At 39.2% G+C, this 13,725-nt stretch overlaps 1 protein-coding gene and 1 long non-coding RNA gene across 7 annotated transcripts in view; one reads left to right on the forward strand and one right to left on the reverse strand.

Annotated features, from left to right (window-relative positions):
• Window positions 1-10,201: 10,201 nt before the first annotated feature.
• The window catches only part of MME (membrane metalloendopeptidase), a 273,465-nt gene continuing 269,941 nt past the window's right edge, over window positions 10,202-13,725 (reverse strand). For all 6 annotated transcript variants that reach the window (XM_059920079.1, XM_059920074.1, XM_059920075.1 and 3 more), the window contains one exon: window positions 10,202-11,409. In XM_059920079.1, the coding sequence (XP_059776062.1) occupies window positions 11,310-11,409 (100 nt within the window). In that variant the 3' untranslated portion in view covers window positions 10,202-11,309. The remainder of the gene's footprint in view (window positions 11,410-13,725) is intronic.
• LOC132364484 (uncharacterized) overlaps window positions 12,072-13,725 on the forward strand; it is a 32,215-nt gene continuing 30,561 nt past the window's right edge. Inside the window, exons 1-2 of the long non-coding RNA XR_009502812.1 lie at window positions 12,072-12,136; window positions 12,558-12,747. This is a non-coding gene — a long non-coding RNA (uncharacterized LOC132364484). The remainder of the gene's footprint in view (window positions 12,137-12,557; window positions 12,748-13,725) is intronic.

Genomic DNA, 13,725 nt, shown 5'->3' on the forward strand with positions numbered 1-13,725 from the left:
TTTGTGGGGGTTAGCAGCAGTAGCCCCCTCTGTGATCACAGGAGCATAGCTGCTGCATAAGGAATTGGCATTAATAGAAGTCTTTGCAGAAAAGTGGAGCCAGAGAGAATTCTTAAGTGGTCAAGAGTACTGAACTTGGTTTGACATGGTACATGTGTGAGGCCCCTACAGGACTCTCAGAAATATTTGAGAGGAAGTTGAGGGGATCAGGAACTTGTTCCTACATGATGGATGGGAGTGAAGACAGGGAGACCGTTTAGTGACACTTACTGTGACACTTTCTCTACCATCTCTCCTTGTTTTATAAATAGGGACCTCACAGCTAATGTTCTTGATCTATTTGATCTAGGGCTTGAGGCCTTATCTGGTAGAGCTCCAAACCTTGCTACCTTACCACCTTGGCCTTTGCTATTGATTTGCTTGGACTCTCAGAAGAGGGAAGGGCTCCAGCCTAGCACACTTTCTATTCAAGGAACAAACGATCCTGAGGCTGAAATTAAATGATCCTCTTTACTAAAGTATCCTCCCATTTCATTGAACTCCATTGTTTCTTTTGTTGTCTTGGCCACTCTTTGAGTACCATTTTGCTGGTTCTGATTCAAGGCTCTAGTGACAGAATGAGAACCACACTATTAAGCAAGTCTCCCTTATTCTAGCCATGTGTCACAATTTTCTATGCTAATTATGTCTCCTTATCATTAGTCTTGCATCTTAACTTTAACCTCTTACTTTTAATTTGGCAAAATACCTCACCAGAGGAAAGAATGTAAAAGTCATTTTATAAAATGACTTAAGAAATGGTTTAGTATTGGATTAGTTGGGATGTATTAAAGGTATTTTAACAAGTGTGTTTTGTGGTAGGAGGATTAAGGACAATGGCATAAACTCAGCTCATGGTCCCCAAACAGAAAAAAATTTGAGTGCTGTGATGAACTGGGTGCTATACAAAGCCCTGAAGGTACAATGGTGAATAAAACAGACGTGAATTCTCCTGTTGTTAACTAGGTCTCTTGTTTCATGTTAGTACAGCCCCCTTTCTGGCAGAAAATCAGGCTTTAAAAACGCAAATGCATTTCCAAATTTAAACTTCTTTGTTTGGAATTCTAGATCCCTACAATTAGGCCACAAACTACCTTGAGAAGTGAATTTTCTTCTGGTTAGTTTGAGACAATCCAACTGGCTCTTTGAAGAACTGTCCCAACTACCAACCTTGGTCCAGGTTGTTCTATTCTCTTGCAATTCCGGTCTTGCTACTTTCCCTGAGGAAGGTCTCTCCATCTTTAAAACCTAGCTCAATGATGCATCTTCCTAAAGCTTTTGCAAATATTTGCAAATAGATGTGGTCTCCTCATTTGAACTCCTTCAGCATCTGTATCATGATTAAATCCTATACCATAGTTATTCTGACTTAACTCCCTTAAATTACCATTAGCCCACACATTGCCACTGGGTGAGTTAGAAAAAAGTACCCCTTCCTCAAGATATTTTACTTTCATCTATTAGAAAATTGTTGTTACATGTTAGAATAAAAAAAAATACAGCCATCTGTGGAAAAAGTTACCACTATACAAATCTACTATATCTAAGACATGTAAGAAGTCCCCTAGATAGTGTTGGCCTTTAGATGGTCACTCTGGTTTTACTTACTAGGTTGTGATTTGCCATTGGTCATGGTCAGTGGTGTGCTGGTAAATTTTGAATAGCTGGCTCTCTGGGAAAATCAACCAATCAACCAACCAACCAACTAACCAACCAAACAACCCTGATTTGTAGTGTTGGCTAATGTCAAACTACCAAGATGACATCAACTGGCTTGCAAAATCCGTGCAAATTTAAAAATGGGCTCTCATGAGCTAGTAAGAGCTGACTCCTGCACATCATGGGTTGGGCTTTGTTCATTCATTTTTGCTATCTACAGAACTCAATAAATATTGAAGAAGCCCTAAGTAACATAAATGTGAAACTTACAGGTGTTGTACATTAAAAAATTAGGAACATTCTTGGTATTGCTACCAAGGACAACAGCACTTGCCAGTGTGACTATCTCTTTAATATTTGAGCATTGGGGCAACATATCTTTTTTACGACACACTTCTGAGGCTGAAGTACAGACGTTCCTGAGAACATGGCAATTCATTAGCTTGCCTAAGGTAAAAATAATACCTATAAATAATCTTTCAGGAAAATGCAACGTGCCAAGTACAGTAAGATCTTAAGGCTGCTTTGTTAGTACTTCCATGGTCCTGGGTTTCTATTTTCTCAAAGCTTTGCCTAAACAATTTATATTTTAGCTACTTTAGTGGATAAAGCTATAAATATTTTCCTGGCATATTAATGCTTATACAAGTAAGGTACTCTTTGTGGTTAATTAGTTTGCATGCTGAGATGAAAGGTGGGTGATAGGCAAGGCTCGTTAAGTGTCAAATACCTAACTTCTGTAAGATGGATTATGTTTATTTTATAAAGGCCAATGTTTTAGTCTTTGCATGAGTGAATCAATTATGACTACTCACATTAGTTGAAAATACTGGTAACTCATATCTAGTTATCTCAAACTGGTATTGTATCCGTATACTTCACAATCTAATAACAGATAAGTGAAGAATAATAAATATTTTTGACCAACTTTTTATAGTTGCATATATTTTACCATTAGAAGATAATATCTAAGCTTGGCATAATTTTCAAAAAGTTTAAATAATTCTTAAGTATTATACAGTGAATATTTATTTATATCGTGTATTTTCTATAGCTGCTGCAACAAATTACCATGAAGTTAATGATTTAACATAAATTCATTACATTACTGTTCTGTAGGTCAGAAATCGGACAGTGGTCTCCTTTGGCCAAAATAAAGGTCTTGGCAGGGTTGGTTCCTTTCGGAGGCTTTAGGGAAGAATCTGCTCCTTCACCTTTTCCAGCTTCTAGAGGCTGCCTGCACTCCTTGGATTGTGACCCGCTTCTTTCATCTTCAGAATCAGCCACAGCTGGTTGTTTTCTCACATCACATGGCTCTGACTTCTACCTCTCTCTTCACTTTTAAGAACCCTTGTGATTACATTGGACCCACCTGGATAAGCTGGGATAACCTCACCTTAAGGTCAGCTGATCAGCAACCTATATTCCATCTGCAAGCTTTAATTCCCCTTTACCTTGTGCCCTAACATATTCACAGGTTCTGGGACCCAGGATGTGGATATTTTTGAGTGGGGAGGGGGGCATTATTCTGCCTACTACATAATCACATGACAAAAATACATTTACATTTTTACACTTTACTTCTGAGCAAACTAAGTTTCAAAGGGGTTAAATAGCTTTCCCAAGATCTCTGGGCCAGTGCCATTTTCTGAGCAAAGTAAAGGTACTTGCATAAACTGTTTTCCCCCAAATTGTCATCTCGCTCAAAACTTCAATTTTGTTTTGAGTGTGCTGCTTTTGCTTTTTTTACTTTTGAAGAAATCCTCTGCTATTTAAAGGATTGCACGTTTTGTGCCTTTTCTGTTTCAAGAGTGTCTAGTGAGAAAAATGATTCAACAGGGATTAAGTAAGCGACTCACCTAGAGCAACAGAACAGACAATATGGTAAAAAGAAAAAAATAAAATTCTAGTCTTTAAGCCAAAAGTCCTCATGTTTTTAAAGACCTACAGGCTTAATCAAGATATTACATTTCAATGTGGTTGAAAATACAATTTGCTGGCAACTGGTACAATACCCTTTCCAGAGAGGTACAGTGATTATGACCATTCTAAAGAGGAGGAAATTGAAGCTGAGAGGAGTCAAATGCTTCCCATGTAGCCATTTGGCTGATCTTTGCTTTGACCGCGTGTCCCTGGGTCTATATGGATCACTCTGGATTCAAATTTTTCCATGACACTGTGCCCTAGTTCTGCACTCTGATATCTTTCGCCACCTCCAAAAGGTTCGATTTGCAAAACATTTCACCTGCCTGCCTTCTGGTTTGGAAAAAGTCTTGATCTTTACTCTGATTTTAATTCTGAGACAATGAAAATGCAGAGAAATTAATTATTTGCTCAATGCAGTGACTTAGCAACAGGACTGGAATAAGAGTAGTATTCTAAATTCCCAAGAATAGAAACAAACGTTATCCTATCACCCAACTTCTAGCAAATGCAAGAAATGCACAGAACTTCTTTCAAAGTAAAATGATAATGCATAAACTTTGAGAACAGCATAAGATACCTGAAAAAATTTAAAAAGCTTTTCTTGGTATAAGACATGTCAAGAGCCAACTGTGAATAATGAACAATTGTGTCAATCTCAGAGTGCATACTCCCCTTGGCTGTCTCCTTCCAGAATTAGCATTTCTACCTAGACTAATTTGGTTCTTGCTTTTTAGTTGCCTAATTTTGTATATGAGGTGTACACAGCAATATTTCCTTATCTCTTTCTTCAACTGTCAAAACCCCATCCATACTGTCAAATGCAATGTGTTACTTCCATCAGATGTCTTTGCCATACTAGGAAATTCCCCTGAATTCTCAAATTGTGTTTTCTCTGTATCTCTTGACATATCGCACATTCAGCTGCATAATGTGTTTGTGTACATTTTAATGTCTCTACTAAATTAAAAGGCCAGCTGTTTTCATTTATTTTTATCTTCTAATGACCCCAGTGGAAGAATCTTCTAAGGACTCTTTTATATGTGATATAGTGCATCACACATAAAAGGTGCCGAACATTTGGTCAATGAGTAAGTGAATGGGTGTAGTGGACAATTGTAGTGCCAACCAAAAATATCAGTTTATCTTGTTTTTCTTTTCTAGCTATTTTTATTTTTCCTTCTAATATAGTACCTTGAACATAGATGCTCAATGTGTTCACTGCTATAATTGTTTAAAACACTAAACGTCCTTTTAAAAATAACAAAGACTTATGTAAAGTAATAAATTAGAAAATATATTGTTTCTTATAAAAGATATGTTTTGGGAATTATTAGCTACAAATGAGTTGATTCTGATAGGCTAAAATGCATTTTTTAGTGACACAGAAAACTCTGATAGTAAATTTATATAGATTTTGGACTTCAACATACCTTGATTTGGTCCCTTGTCATTTACTATCTTTGTGAATCTGGGCAAATCAGTTAACCTCTCTGAAACTCAAATTCACCATCTGTAAAATAGGAGTACTAACATTAACTCACAGGAAAGTTACATTAAATGGAAACTTTATACAAACAACCTAAATCATGGGCCTTACTCACAATAAATAAAATGTATTATTTCCTTCCTTCCCACCCTTTTTTATTAAAAACTTTTTTCTTAAAAATTAAATCTAAGTAAAATGCATAATATCTTCATTTTGGTCAAATAAAATTAAAATTGACACATTTGAAACTTAATATGCACAATGTAATCCAAACTGAGATGTTTTGCAAAGTTTTTAAGAAATATCTAGTATAACTTGGCGTTTCGGACATCCGTGTCTTTTCCTTTCTCTTCTAGGAATGGTGCTTTTCTTCTTTGGGGAAACTGCCCTTCCCCTACTCTGTAGGGGATCAATGATCATAATTTCTACAACCTTCTCACTTCCCCATGGCCTATTCACATGGGTAGGCATGTTTCCAAAATGGGCTAATTGGTTTTTCTCCAGGATTTGTCAAAGGTACTGCAGTTAGAGGCTGTGCTTCCCCTGGGAAGGAAGCAGAGAATCTTTGAGGCTGTCATGGTTGACCAGCATGGCTTCCTTGTGGAGAAAGTCGATTGGCAATCATAAAGCAGACCACGTGGAAAGAAGGCCCAGTTACCCTTACTTGCCCCAAATTTAGTTATGGGGATCAACACAATCTCCAGTTTTGGCTAAACTAGCATGAGTTTGATTTTCACATTTGTAACCAAAGTCAAATATAAGCAGTGAATCGCCTAGAATTAGCTGTATCCTGCTCCCTCCTCCCGATCCACCTCTAAACGTTAGCATCTGACCCCCAGGTAAATCATGGTGCCTACCAGGTGGAGCATTTAGGTCTGATCACTGTATAATTTACTGGTTTCTGTTTCACAGTCATAGACTGTATCCTTAACTTTTGTCAGTGTTTGGCAAATGCTAGGGTTTTGTATGGAGGGAGACCAATGGAAGAGTGTGGCCAGATCAGTTCAGCCCTTTAGCATTTTCAGGGGTAAAAGAACCCGAACAGACCCCTCTGGAGTACATGCTCTGTTCTCACAGAACCACTTCGAGGAGTCAGTGGGGAGTCCGCCAAATCCCTCTGCCCTACGTTACGCCGTGTGTGTAAAAGCCACCCCATAAATCTGAGATCTGGCCTGTCGTGGGGTGGGGAGGGGGGGGGAAGCTCCTGACCCAAATTCTCTGCCTTGAATTCCTTGAATCTAAGTAGACTGAGATACCAAAGTGAATAGCTTCTAAAATAAATCAACACAGCTTAAACCCAGGGGAATTCTATTTCTCTTTTTGGTCAACTTTTCCATCATTCCCTCCCTTCCATCTTTTCTCCCATACTTCTTCTTTTCTTCCAAATGACATTTTAAAAATGGTTCTTAAAATGTACTGTTTTCACATTATAGAAATATTTAAAATTCAGGAAAAAAGGGAAATAAGAATCACCTGTAATATCACCAAAGATATTCCCTATTAATTTTTTGCATATATTCTTCCAACTCTTTTCCTATGCAACAGTATTTTAACATGATTGAAATCATGATGCATACTCAGCACTTTGTCCTTTCCATACTTTCTTTGAACAAATCTAAACATTTTCTGCTGTTTAGTTTTTTTCTTTGATGTCATGGATAAAGCTGCTGTGACCATCTTGCCATTACATCTTTGATGACGTACTGTAGGGAACACAGAGCTTGGATAGCATGTGTGTTGAAGGATTAACACCAAGGTAATCGATAATCCAGGTACTTGATCCCATTTTTGTCTTCTGGATGTAGAGTAAACTTTCAGGATGCATTATAATTTGAGATGATCAAGTCAGAAATGACAGCAAGTGTACTTACAGAAGTGGAATCAGATGTTAATATGCCTGATAGACCTGAAAAAATTGTTAGTTTTGGCTAGAAAGGAAATCCAGAAGTATAAAAATTAGTCACAATGGCTGAACTTCGTCTTTCTTCACTGCCCAGGATGAGAGCTCAACCTCGTTTCCAGCAAGAGCCAATGCTCATTCTTCTGCCAGACTTCGCTTGCACAACCTAGAGGATCTGCTTTGTCAAACAAAATAGAAGCAGTTTGTCTATGAGGATGAAAACACTAGTAGAGTTTCTCACTGTTTTAGAGGAAATGCAAAAAAAAAAAAAAAAAAAAAAAGGAGTTGAAATTAAGACAACACTGTTAAAGATTAGAATGCAATAAATATGTGCCACTTGGACACCAGTCACACGTGGCTCCTCTCTTCACCTGATCAACCAAAAGTCAAGTCCCTCAGTCCAGGGACAGTGCACAATAACAGTTTTGGCTCCCGCCTGAGTCACCTGATTATGCCTGTAATTCCCTATAGCATTTGGCCACCGTTTTTTCTTAACTTTTGAAAACAAATCAGATCAGAAAACTGTGGTATCTTTGCAAGAATGGGGTGGTGAAAACAAGAAAATATTGGTCAAATAGTTTCTATCATTCTTTTTTTAAAAATAAATTTATTTATTTATTTTTGGCTGCGTTGGGTCTTTGTTGCTGCGCGCGGGCTTTCTCCAGTTGCAGCGAGTGGGGGCTATTCTCTGTTGCGGTGCACGGGCTTCTCATTGTGGTGGCTTCTCTTGTTGCAGAGCATGGGCTCTGGGCGTACAGGCTTCAGTAGTTGTGGTGCACGGGCCTAGTTGCTCCGTGGCATATGGGATCTTCCCGGACCAGGGCTCGAACCCGTGTCCCCTGCATTGGCAGGAGGAGTCTTAACTGCTGCACCACCAGGGAAGCCCTATCATTCATTTTTAAAGATTCAATTTGAAGCTAGCAGGAAGTGTAAGGTTACAGAGATAAAAGCTCCATTTGGCCTTAACATTTTTCAAGACATAAATGCTGTGAGGATTTACATGGGGGGTGCTGGGGTGGGAGGGATGGTGGTGGGGAGGCTGGAACAGAGCCGACTAGGAATAAAAGCAATAGTATGAAAAATATTTGTTTTTATTTTGCATTTTTAAGACTGGAACCTGATAAAACGTCCCGATTTTCCATCTTTGGCAGGGTGGAGTCTTATTTCCAAACTAACAGTTATCGTCTACTTGAAGAACTACATCTGGGACAACAGGAATGATAAAGGCTTTTGAGGAAACTCTAACAACAGCACAGACCCAAACTCGATGAAACTTTGGTCTTTGTTCTTTGGATTATAATGTGGTTTAACTGGACTCAGACATTTACATGGGAGTTTTGAGATTATTTTATCCAATGGGTCTTAACTGGGGAATAGATTAAGACAGCACTGGATGTATTCTCCTTCTCTTACTAAGAACTACTAACAAAACCTAATTCTCTTTATTTCAGGTGGGGAAAGCAGAGGCCCAAGAGAAGAGATCAAATGCCCAAGGTCACTTTGCCATTAGTGGCAGAATCAGATTAGAATAAGAAAAGACTCTTCTCCCAGGATAGGATGGCGTCCTTTCCACCTTGCACCTAGAATTTACATAGACAGTGCAGCATGGAGCAGACACCTTACCAATGATGTTGCCAAGAACTTTTTCTATCTTCATCCCTGAGTGATATCAGCTCCCAACCTTTGGTGTCTCAGCTTATTAACTCTTTCCTTGACCCGGAGTCGGGCATGGTTAGACTTATGTGTGAGATCATTACAGATAGGTTTTAACTGATGGGATAACACCAAGTGATTGGGAATGGTTATGAGAGACCATAACGTCCCATACAACTCAACAACTGTGCCACGTACGATTAGTGATGTCCGCACGTGTGAGGGCTGGGGAGGTATTGGTATTCTGACTTTGGTCTAGCCCTTGGCCTCAGAAAGTCTTATATTTCTAGAGATAAAAGATCCAGGCACTGGAGAAACTTTTTTTTCCAGAAAATTTCACTCAAATTATTTCATAAGGATGGGAGCCGGCTGTTTTATAGAGCTGGCAGTGGGGAGTCTAGTGCCTTTTTATAATCTGTACTAGTCACTCTTCAGTTCTGGTTCTTCAGCTGCTCTGACAGGATGGAAATTAAATAATTCAGAGATAGCTTTTCTCTTCAGCACTGGATGCTCCAACTATTAATATTACTTAGGAATGTCTTAAGTTTACTTTAAGGAAATATACACATAAGTATACTTTGAATTATCCACAATAAAGGTGGTAGTGATAAAGGGGAAAAAGATAAAGTCTTATCCATGAATAGCTTGAAACTGTATTTTCAATATTTATAATAATTTTAGGAAGGACTTGTGGAAACTAGTCCATTAAAATCTCAAGTACATAAAGATGATAATACACAAGGATGTTCATAATTGCACTATTTTTAACAGCCCCAAACTGGAAACTTCTCGAGTGGATCAACAATGGAAGGGATGAATTGTAGTATAGTCACACAACAGAATTTTGTTCAGCAATGACAACAAAGAATCCACAATCACATGCAACAATACAGATGAATCTCACAAACGGAAAGCTGAGTGAAAGAAGCCAGACACAAAAGAATACATGCTGAATGATTCTATTTACCTAAAAGACAAAAACAGGCAAAACTAATGGATGATATTAGAAGTCAGGACAGTAGTTGTCCTTGGAAGAGTGAAGTGATAGTTGGGAGAAGGGGCTTCTATGGCGCTAGTAATGTTCTGTTTCTCAGAAGTCCTGGCTACAGGGACATGTTCAGTGGGAGAAAGTTCATTGAGCTGTACACTTATGCTTTTAAATTTTGGTATATATGTTATATTTTAATACCATTTTAAAAAAACATGTAAATGGACATTTTTCAAGAGGCAGGAAAACCAACACTCATATTTTGGATGTTCCTTCATTTTCATGTTTTGTTAGGAAAAATAAGGATTTTGGACTTCTTTGTAAAATATTAATCAAGTAATGAAATGAACTAAACTAGCAAACAGGACAGGAAAAGAGAACATAAAAGCCTTAAGAGCTGAGTTGCTATCAGGGACTAGACCTCCCCCTCCCAAAACTCTAGGTGAGTTAGAAATTTAGAAGCAAGTCCATTGGATGTGTAGAGGCCTCTCATTTCTATTCAGAAATGCGCTTTCCAAAGCTAGATAGCTGGCGCAATAAGCTTAGTGAGTAATGGGTACACAATTTCAATTTATTATCAAAATATTTCCATCAGATGACAAACCTGAAAAGATAAGGAGATGCAGAGCTACATAGATGCAGTTTTGCCCTTTTATCATGGCCACCTTCAGGGACAGATTTAATTTTGAAAATCCTGCTTGTAAACCACAACTCTTATGTATCTTTAGACCACTGTCCAATGGCAATTTTTAACCCAAAGTTTGTGTTTAAAGCTTTTCATCAATATGATTTATAAGTTTAAAAAGTCTCAAATCTTCATCTGTACATCACTTTACAGATCTTGGTTCATAACTATTTATCTTGGTCTGAAGCTTCAATATTCAATGATTAGCTATAATAACAATTACTTAGTCATAAGTGTAGTTAATAATTAAATATAAAAATTATTATTTACACATTACTACAAATCTCTTAAAAAGACCAAGTTTTGAGAGAGAGAGAACAAGAAATTGCTTAGAAAATTGCAGGGAGCCTCAAGAATCTCATTACCAGTCAAAGCAGGTACAGCAAAAAACAGTTTTAGACGCTCATTTTTGCCCTAAGAGTGCTTAAAATACAATGCTCTCAGAATGAAAAAAACTGATGATTGGCAAAATTAGATTAAAACTACATTAAGTCCCAAGGCCCCAATATGTATAAGAATTCTTTGGAAGAGTTTTGAAGGAGCATAAATTTTGCAAATAAAAGTAAAAATAAGTACATCGGCAACATGTTTTTAACTCTCACGTCACTGCTGTGCTTTTGGTGCCAACTGAATTCTTCCACCTCTTCTTTCTCCCTTTGATTAGAAATCCCGGTCTACATCAAGAGAAAACATCAAACTGGCAGATCATATGAGAAACAGAAATGAATGGCAATATTCTCTTTAGAGATTAAGCATTATTTACACAGTGAGAAGTGATTGATTTGATAGACATTAGACCTCTCCTCCTTCCACATTTTTCCAGAGTAACCTAGCTTCATTTTTATTGCTCTCATCCCCGTGAACTACCTCCACGTAATCAGTGACCTCTCTGGCCCTTTTTCTCTCAGATAGAGTTCCCCATTTCTGTGATGTGGGCAAGTCTAGCCGAGGACTGCACCGCTTCTTCTGAAGATTACCAAACCCGGCATTTCTTTTCTGGATTCATGTATGAGTTCTTGCGGCAATGAAAGGCTTCTGAAAACTCAGGAGAGTTCTGCAAAGTCCCAATAATCCTGTGAAACAAACAAACAAAAGTCACCATCAGCATTTGATACTCATGTCCATACCATGCAGGAGCTCTACAGAATTTTTTTATGTAGGCCAGCTGTGTGGGTTTGGAACTTTCAGTTTAAAAGGAAATTAAAAAAAAAAACAAAAAAAAAACAACTGGTAGAATGAGCCCATTCCTTTTCATTAACAGAATGTTTAAATGCAGAGGTAGCAAACTACAGGAGTTAAAAGCAGATTTTGAAGACAGATTGCATGGTTTGAATCCTGGTTATGAATTGTATTTATTTAGCTTCTCTGTGCCTCAGTTTCCTTTTCGGTAAAATGCATATAATAATATTACCTGCATCTTAGGCTTGGTATGGGGAGTTAATCTATAAACACTCTACATGTGTTTGTAAGATAAGTGAATAATTCATATTTGGAATTGCAGTTATTTTAAGAAGAATTTGGTTAAAGAATAAAATTATGATTTCTTACTGTATCTTGAAAGGCCTCACACAATAACTTTCAATATAATAGACTTTAAATAGATATTTGATTTAATAGGGAAGATAACAATTATTTTCTTTTTTCCCAAAAGAACCCCACAGATATCAGAAACTGGATTCAGCCTGAGTAACTGGAAAGGGTTGGCAAGATGTCAATTTCCTCTTAACTCTAACCCCAGTAGGCAAAAACAACACTGTCCAGCCCATTACTGGCACCAAGCAGCATCTGAGGGACGGACAGGTCAGTACAGTGATGCAGAGGTGATGTTTTCCCATCAAGCCTGAACCAGCTCCTTCCCTTCTCTTCCCACTGGGACCATCCCACCTCAGCCACCTTGGGTTGGGGGCAGGGGGCTGGGAGGCAAGTGGGCTGGAGTGGTGGGGAGCTAGGAGGTCGTTCTAACTTGCTGACATCTCCCTACATGGCAGATGTGTGGACGTGTATACGTCCTAGCGTTTCTCTCCCCTCTGACCCCTTCTCCACACAGCCATCAGAGGGAGCTTTAAAATTTAAATCAAGTTCAGTCATTCTCTTACTTAAAACCCTCCAGGGGGCTTGAAGGATAATTCAAACTGCTCTCCAGGGTCTCCAACGTCCTGATGGCTCCAGCCTACCTTCCAGGCCTCCTCATGGTCTGTTTCTCCTCCTGTTCCTCATTAAGCTCAAACTACACGGATTCACTCTCCATTATGCAAACTCGCCAAGCTCTCGCCCTCTTCCGGACCTGCTGTTCCTGCCGACCACACTCCCTGCAAAGTTACTCCCTGGTGCCTACGCGGCTAGCTCCTTCTCAGCCTTCGTGCCCCTGCTTCAACACACCTCCTCAGAGGTCTTCTTGGAATACAGTCCACGTGAGTCTCTCCCACCTGTGCTAGCCTGTCACAGCACTTACCACGATGTGCAATGATTTTTCTCTCCTTCTTTACTTCCCGACATACTCTCTACACTATAATCTCTATGAGGACGAAATACTGTGTATACCTTGTTCCCGGCTGCACCACCAAAGCCCAGCACAGTGCTTTGCTTATTGCAGGACTCCGGAAATAATGAATGAGCCCGTCACCTGGCCATGGTGATGAGATGCAGAGAGTAACAGGGCATTACGAAGAAAAACACTGCTCAGTGTTTTTGGTTTATTTGCTACTGTGGACCAACCAGAGAGGAAGAAAGCATTTCCTTTCCCTATCTCCATTCCATGTCGAATGTCTAAAAGTTCTCCTTCCTACTGTGTCACCCATCACCACATCAGCTATTTCTCAAACTCCCCTATCCTTCAGGGAGGAAAACTTTTTTGGTTGTATGTTTTTGAGGACTCCTAGAGGAGTCTTAAAGATTGAAAGGAATCTCTCTGGTATGAAGGGCTGGGGGTTGAGGTTGGGGAGGGTAGAGCAGAGGAATTTACATCTATTCACCCACTGGCTGGAGAGGGAGAAGACTGGCCTCCCCAAGACTGAAGAGGGGCCCAGGAAAGGCAGGTTATATGAATGACAAGGACGTGCCTGTCACTCTGAGCAGGGCCCTGAGAGGACTTCTGATAGGATGGTACCTGGCTGTCGAGGAGGCTGAATGTCCAGAGTGGCGGTTCTTGCCTCCCTTGACCATGACCAATGGAAGGAAATGGAGCCACCCGACTTCAGATAGGGCGATCAGACTGCAAGGATGTCAGCACCCAGAGCAGGCTGGGAAAGGAGGTTATTCCCTAATTTCTAGGCTCATGAGATGCCTTCGGATTCCAGTATAACCCTAGAAAGGAGTACACTGAAAATGACTGAAATTAAATTTCTCACCTCTTGGCTTAGGGTGGGAGCCTAGAGTTTGAATTAATTTGA

This window comes from Balaenoptera ricei, chromosome 4 (genome assembly GCF_028023285.1).
Source record: "Balaenoptera ricei isolate mBalRic1 chromosome 4, mBalRic1.hap2, whole genome shotgun sequence".
Taxonomy (NCBI): Eukaryota; Metazoa; Chordata; class Mammalia; order Artiodactyla; family Balaenopteridae; genus Balaenoptera; species Balaenoptera ricei.